The sequence below is a fragment of the Lygodium microphyllum genome, chromosome 24 (assembly GCF_053477565.2).
Source record: "Lygodium microphyllum isolate KBCC chromosome 24, Lygodium_microphyllum_v1.1.10, whole genome shotgun sequence".
NCBI classification, from domain to species: Eukaryota; Viridiplantae; Streptophyta; class Polypodiopsida; order Schizaeales; family Lygodiaceae; genus Lygodium; species Lygodium microphyllum.
In genome coordinates, this window is record NC_141158.1 from 122,072,547 (window position 1) to 122,079,531 (window position 6,985).

At 42.3% G+C, this 6,985-nt stretch overlaps 1 protein-coding gene across 1 annotated transcript; it reads left to right on the plus strand.

Annotated features, from left to right (window-relative positions):
* The first annotated feature begins 2,418 nt into the window (after positions 1 to 2,418).
* Positions 2,419 to 5,763, plus strand: LOC148015597 (protein CYPRO4-like). The gene is made up of 2 exons (XM_087665673.1): positions 2,419 to 4,088; positions 5,112 to 5,763. The coding sequence occupies exons 1-2, from the start codon at positions 2,487 to 2,489 to the stop codon at positions 5,385 to 5,387; spliced, it is 1,878 nt and encodes a 625-aa protein (XP_087521799.1). The 5' UTR covers positions 2,419 to 2,486; the 3' UTR covers positions 5,388 to 5,763.
* The last annotated feature ends 1,222 nt before the right edge of the window (positions 5,764 to 6,985 follow it).

Here is a 6,985-nt window from a genome sequence, read left to right on the forward strand (position 1 = left end):
TGAGGGTGAGCTATGATTGGGCTGGGCAGATATCCCAATATGGTTAATTTTTGCTCTTGGAGCAGACAGCTAGTTAAGTGAAGCTAACAAGGCCAAGTGCTAAGGACTTTGGTAGAAAGAATCTCAATTCTATTGCTAGAATCCAACATTGATGTATGAAGTAGGATGAGGGAGCCTTCTTAGGGCTTTGTAGTTAGCTTCCTCATGGCCAAAGTGGCTATAGTTCGTGCATGTGTGACTAGATAAAGAACATTTTGCATTTTAAAATAGCTTATCAATAAATTTTAAACCATGTTTAATGCTATTGCCTTCATACAATGGCAATCTCTTACGTAGTAGTCAACTTTGAGGATTGAAACAAGCACTTAGTAAAAGTTTATATTAGTTACCTTTTTTAATCATATAAATAGGAGTTCCTTATCAACATAAGGTTTTGGTCCTTGTACCTTACCTATGCAGTAGAATTGTTTTAAAAATGAAGTGGGAAACTCTTGTTCGAAGTGGAACTTCCATAAGTTTAAGGCCATTTAAGCCAAACCCCTTTGTCCATTTAGGTCTGAGGATAGTTTCTTAGCATCCATTGGCAAACATCATAATGCTCTCGTCCAAGGGGCAAACCCTTGCCCAAGTGGGACAAGGACAAGCACTTCCATTCAAAAAAGTATATGATGCATGATAGACTTGGAACCTTTGTCCGATCAACACATTGTTCGAAGCTCTAACCATTAAGACAAGTGCTCTTTTTTGATGCATATATTCGCGCCCAATGTGTAAATAACACCACGGATGGTTTTGAGGTTGAGTGGGGGCTTGTGCCCAATGTGTAATTGGCCTTTGTGGGGAGATGAAGTCAATAGGGGGATGAGTTTAGTAAGTGCTCTATATTGGTAACCTAATGTCAAAAAACCCTAATCCTTACACAAGGGGATGTAGCAGAAGGTGCTTTTGATGGTCTAATTTGACTTTTTTGAGTCAAGAGTTCTACCTTCCATGTCCTCTTTTCATTTCCTTGAAGGTTGACTTTGGGAGAGTAGCTCCTGGGTGTTGCATTATTGGAAATCTACTTGTTGCATTGGTAGCAAAATGAGGACCATGATCTACATGCAATTGTAGTAGGGCATATAGACCTTGGAAGCCTCAACATCTAGCCTAGTTCATGTTTTCCTTATTGCTAGATTGAAGAAGAGCTATGTTGGTATTGGAAATAGAGGGGGTTGATAAAGAGGAATCTTGATAATGTAAGAATAGGGCTCCAGTAGTCTTTTTTGCCCTGCTTATTCAGTAGAATTGTTTTTAATTGCTTCATAATGGTTGCAAAAACAATCCATTATTGTTATGCATGTGGCTACTAACAAGCTTGCTAGATTGCATGCTTATGGGGCCATGATAATCTCCCTTTGGGAAGGGACAAGGAAGTCAAATAAAGATCAGTCATAATGGAAGTTCAATAACTTACTTGAGAAGTCAAGGAAATGTGGACCATGTGAGCTAGCCCCAATCCTCTTGTTTTGTAATACTGTAAAATGTGTGTGTGTACTCTCATCTAATTTTTTGGGTTTGCTTTTTTTTTTTTTTTGGGGGGGGGGGGGGGGACCATAAAGTTGAAGATTCATGGTAATGGAAGCTTAGTGTCTTGTAGTGGGTTGTGTCAACCATGTTTGCTTGGCCCCATTTGTGAAATCCCCAACCCTCTTTAATAATTGTGCGAGCAAGCCAAAAATGGGGCGTGTGCACGTGCGTGCATGCACACACACACATGTACACATACTCTCTCTCTCTCTCTCTCTCCATTATCAAATACCAACTTCAAATGAACCATGTTCATTCAAGTCTCATGGATCATTTTCACCTCCTAGGTGTATGAGGGCGGGTTCAGACTCCATGGACAACCAATAAGTTTTTTTCATTGATGCGGTGAAATCACATTGATTGGAATCATGTCTAGCATGTGCTTCATATGTCCAACCTCAAACTAAAGACACCAACAATTGAATCTAAAACTCCATCAGCAGGATTTGAACTAACACCCACTCGTAGACTAATCATTGTGCACCATGTAAATCGACTACTTATTAAGATTGTCATGTTGAGTGGACTTGTTCACACACACACACACACAATACTATGCATACATAATGGTTGGTAAGGTGTTTAGCCACCTAGTTTGAACCCACATTGAGGCAACTTGGGATTGTTTTCTATGGAGACAAATGCAAGCGTGCGTGCATGCACATGCACACGCACACACACACACACACACACACACACACGTGACACACACACTCACTCTCTCTTTCTCTCTCTCCCCATTTGGTGGTCAAATGCTTGTTGTGGATGGTATCCATCCACATGCGGACAAACCCTTTGTATAAAGTTTCCCTCTCAACATTTGAATTAGTAGGTTTCCCTCCTCTTCTCTTCTATTGCTTGCGCTTCTCCACCCCTCTCTCTCTCTCTCTCTCTCTCTCTCTCTGTGCAGTCTTGCCATGGGTTCTTCCCACAGCAGAGAAGGCAACCTCGACGACAGCGACGAGGAGGCCTCCTCCTTCGATGGGTCGCCATCGCTGCACACAACCCCTTCCGCCTTCCAAACCCCTTCTCCTCCAGGCAAGGTTTCCTCACCTCTCCATGCCAGACTCGTATCCCTCTCCCTCAACGGCTATAGCAGTAATGGCAAGAGCCCCTCCCCTTCCATGTATCCAGCCTCGCAGCAGGCCAAACTCTACCGCCACATCGGCGGGCACACCCCGAAGGCGCAGTGGGTTGTCGCCGAACGCGTAGTCACGTGGCAATTCGTGCGAGATGGCGATGGGTCTGACAATGATGGCAGTGGCGAGGATGACTGGAAACCTAATGCTGGCGCGGGTTTTAGAAGCTGGGTCTTGATGATCGAAGGCCATTTGCGTGCCAGGGTCGATGACAGAATGCAGATGAAATACTTTGATGACCAATTGCGCATTGATTTTGTGTCTCAAGGAGTGTGGGCGCTCAAATTTGCCAATGCTGAGGGCTACCAAGACTTCGTGGCTGAGGTTCAGAACTGCAGGTTTGAGAACACGTACATGATGGAAGCTACTGAAGAGAACAAGAACAAGGTATTTGGCAAAGATTTTACAGGATGGGCGAAGCCGCAAGAGGCAGATGATTCTGTCTGGGAAGATGCTGAGAGTGCGCTTGAGCCTCCCCCTTCTTTGATGGATCGGGATCTGAAAGAAGCCTTCAATGAGGCTGCAACTGGGGGCATACAAAGCTTGGTCATGGGAGCTCTGGATCACAGCTTCTTGGTTAGCAATACTGGAATTGAGGCTGTAAAGAACATGTCTTCAGGGATCCATGGCAAAGGCATTGCTGTGCAGTTCAGCAAAGCCCTTGCTGGGGTTGATTCAACCTGTACCCCGAAAAAGGCCATGCTCCTAAGAGGAGAGTCCAACATGATGCTTCTGAGCCCTGCGTCTGACAAACTCCACTCATCAGGTGTCCATCAGCTGGACATATCTACGGGGAAAGTTGTGAGTGAGTGGAAGTTTGCAAAAGATGGAACTCCAATTGTGATGAGAGATCTCACGAATGACAGCAAAGGAGCGCAGTTGGATGCCTCTGGCTCCACCTTCTTGGGCCTCGATGACAACAGGTTATGCAGGTGGGACATGCGTGACCGACATGGTGTGGTGCAGGATCTTTCCAGCCCTATATTGAATTGGAGTGATGGGCATCAATTCGCAAGAGGCACCAACTTCCAATGCTTTGCCAGCACAGGAGATGGCTCCATTGTGGTTGGTTCCATGGATGGCAAGGTTAGATTGTATGGTACCACATCAATGAGGATGGCTAAGACTGCCTTTCCAGGCCTTGGCTCCCCTATCACCCATGTGGATGTTACTTATGACGGCAAATGGGTGCTGGCCACTACTGACACTTACTTGATTTTGATCAGCACTATGTTTAAAGACAAAGATGCGAAGATGAAGACTGGGTTCAGTGGCCGTGCTGGCAAGAATTTTGCCCCACCAAGGCTCCTGAAGCTGACTCCCTTGGATGCTCACTCAGCTGGGAAGAGCCACAAGCTGCAGGGTGGTCGGTTTTCATGGGTAAAATACTATTTTTGATTCTCAAACTCAAGATATTTAAGGAAGTGGTTGAATGTCTGTTCAATGATATAAAGGCAAGTAAGTAATGTACCTTAACTTTGAATTGTGATAGGTTATGATTGTCTGCAGGTGCACATGCACATTGATGCAGCAGTAGTTTGTATTTGCAGGCATTGTGTCCAATACTTGAGAGCTGTAGTTCTACAGACTTCACTAACTCCTGGTTGTTTGTCTGCATATGAAGAGTGACTGCCAAGACTTTCTCCATCTTGTGCAGAGTCAGAATGTGACATGTTTCAAGTGTTTTAATGTGTAAGCATCACATCATGTGTTGTAATTGCAACTAGATGTGAAGTTTTGCAGGAAGCTTTGAAGGCCAATAATTTGGATGAGGCTTGTAGCAGTTGCATCTAATGGTCTCTACCATGATATATAGATGAATGGAAGATGCCAAGCCTTGGGGTGGAATTATCTGTGGCAGTGTATCTGCTGGAATGCTTAATGATTCTGTGATTCGCATAGGCCTGTTTCTGCATGTTAATACTGGTTCTGATTAGTTCAAATTTTATTCACAAGGATGCTTGCAGCTTTAGAAATCCTAATGATGCGTGTGAGGTTACATTTGGATTCCTGTTTCATTTTGAGCTTGATTCTCATAAGCCTGTTTCTGCATATTATTCTGCTTCTAATTAGTCAAATTTCATTCATGAAGATGCTTGCAGGTTTAGAAATCTTAATGATGCGTGTGAGGTTATGTTCGAATTCCTGTTTGATTTTGAGCTGATTCTCATAGGTCTGTTTCTGTTATAGTAATTCTAATTAGCTCAAATTTTATTTAGAAGGATGCTTGCAGCTTTAGAAATTAAATGGTGTGTAAGTTCTGTTTGAATGCCTGTTTCATTATGAGCTTGATTGAAGATGTTGTGCATGTGCACTTGATAGCTGGGCTATTGATCTTGTAGCCTCAAGAACTTAAATTTCCCTGGATGCCATCCGAGACACCCTTTTCTTTTCTGCTGGCAGGTAACAGAGAGTGGGCGGCAGGAACGCCATCTGGTAGCTACTGCTGGGAAGTTCAGTGTAATATGGAACTTTCAGAGGGTCAAGGAGAGCAGCCATGAGTGTTATCAGCAGGAAACAGGGTTTAAGAGCTGTTATTGCTACAAGATAGTGCCAAAGAATGACTCTGTGGTGGACAGCAAGTTCATGCATGATAATTTCACTGTCAACTGTCCAGAGGCTCCTCTTGTTGTTGCCACCCCAAACGATGTCAGCTCTTTCAACATGGGTGTTATGTAATAAGCTATGGGCTTTTCTTGTGCACACTTTGTGCACTGCAAGTTCGTTTGATAATCAGCTTATTTAGAACTCAATCTGTGAGTGCCTCCCCAATTCACTGCACATCTACTTGTTCCATGCTGCAATTATCGTGCAAGCAATGTTCTTACTGTGTGAAGCAAATTCCTCTAAGCTGAGTGCTTCGAAAATATAAACATCAACATGTCCGTTCCTTGCCAATAATTTAAGTCCACGACGAGAGTCAATACTCGTGAAAATGTGTAATACGTGATGGGAAGTTGGGAACTGAGTTAAAATGCATCAACAAATACATCAGAGTCGAGCTTTCAGTGACGTATTAATAGGTGATGAGAACTGAGTTTTAGTAACTCACAGCTGCATATAAAGCATGCATGTAAGCTTCTTTCAAAATTTGCAGTGACCTTCAAGCAATTCAGAGGGGCTGTGTAGAAAGCTTGCTCAAGGTAGCAAACGGGCAGAGAATGAGTACCATCAAGGTATTCCCCTCCATCACCATTGAGTGAGTAGTATAGTACGAAAGTTTGACATGATTTTGGCCACTAGATTCGATTATATTTCCCATGGGTCCTATTAATGTGGTTCTTGGCTGTCCATTGGATTTGATTACACTCCTAGGGGTCCCATTATTGTGTCTCTTGGTTGTACACTTGATTGGATTGCACTTCTCATGGCTCTTGTTAATGTGATTCTTTAGTTTTGCATAAGATTTAGTATGTATATACTAATGAACTTTTTTGAGTAAAGAACAAGGTTTGGGTTCATAGATTGCATATGGGACAAAGAGAATATGCCAATTTCTAGGAAATCACTAAGCTAAATATCTAATATAGGAGTACTAGTGGATGTGATTGAATATGTAATAAGAGGTGTGTAGCCTAGGCTTTGAACGCATGCACTAAGAAAACCTAAACCACACTCAAACCACTAAGCAATTCCATTGGCAATATGAAAACTTTAGTACAAGGGTATAAGGGTGTATTTGCCATACCTACTTTGCTTCATTTTGATATAAGAAGGGGCTAGTTTTGTATGCTAGCTAGCAAAATAAATTATTGTATTGACATTGCAACATGAAGTTGTATATATAGTGAAGGAGTTGATTAGTGAACCTAGTCGGTCTTTTTTGCCTCATGTGGTGTTAAAAAGGATGATGGAACATGATCTATTTCATAGACTTGTTGATAACAAGGGTTTGATGGACATTGGGTTTCGTGAGCCTAGGTAGCTATCTTTTGTTTCACATGTTATTGCTAGAAATAAAGATAGACTATTATGTTCATACTTTGATTGCAAGGTCTCAATAAGATATTAACAATAATTCATTTCCCATGACTAAGATAGATATATTGGATAATCTACATGGAGGATGGAGGATTATTTCAATAGAGAGTGATGTTTATGGGATTAGAGAGTTTTTTTGTGTGAGGTGTCTTTTTCAATAGACTTTGAGTTCTCTTAGTAGTCCATTGAAATTCATATCCATGCAAATCACCATCTCGTCTCCCCATGGAAAACCTCAGACTTAGTTGAATATGGGAATCTCAGTTCTGCTTCATAGGGGAGTGTGGACAAGTTAC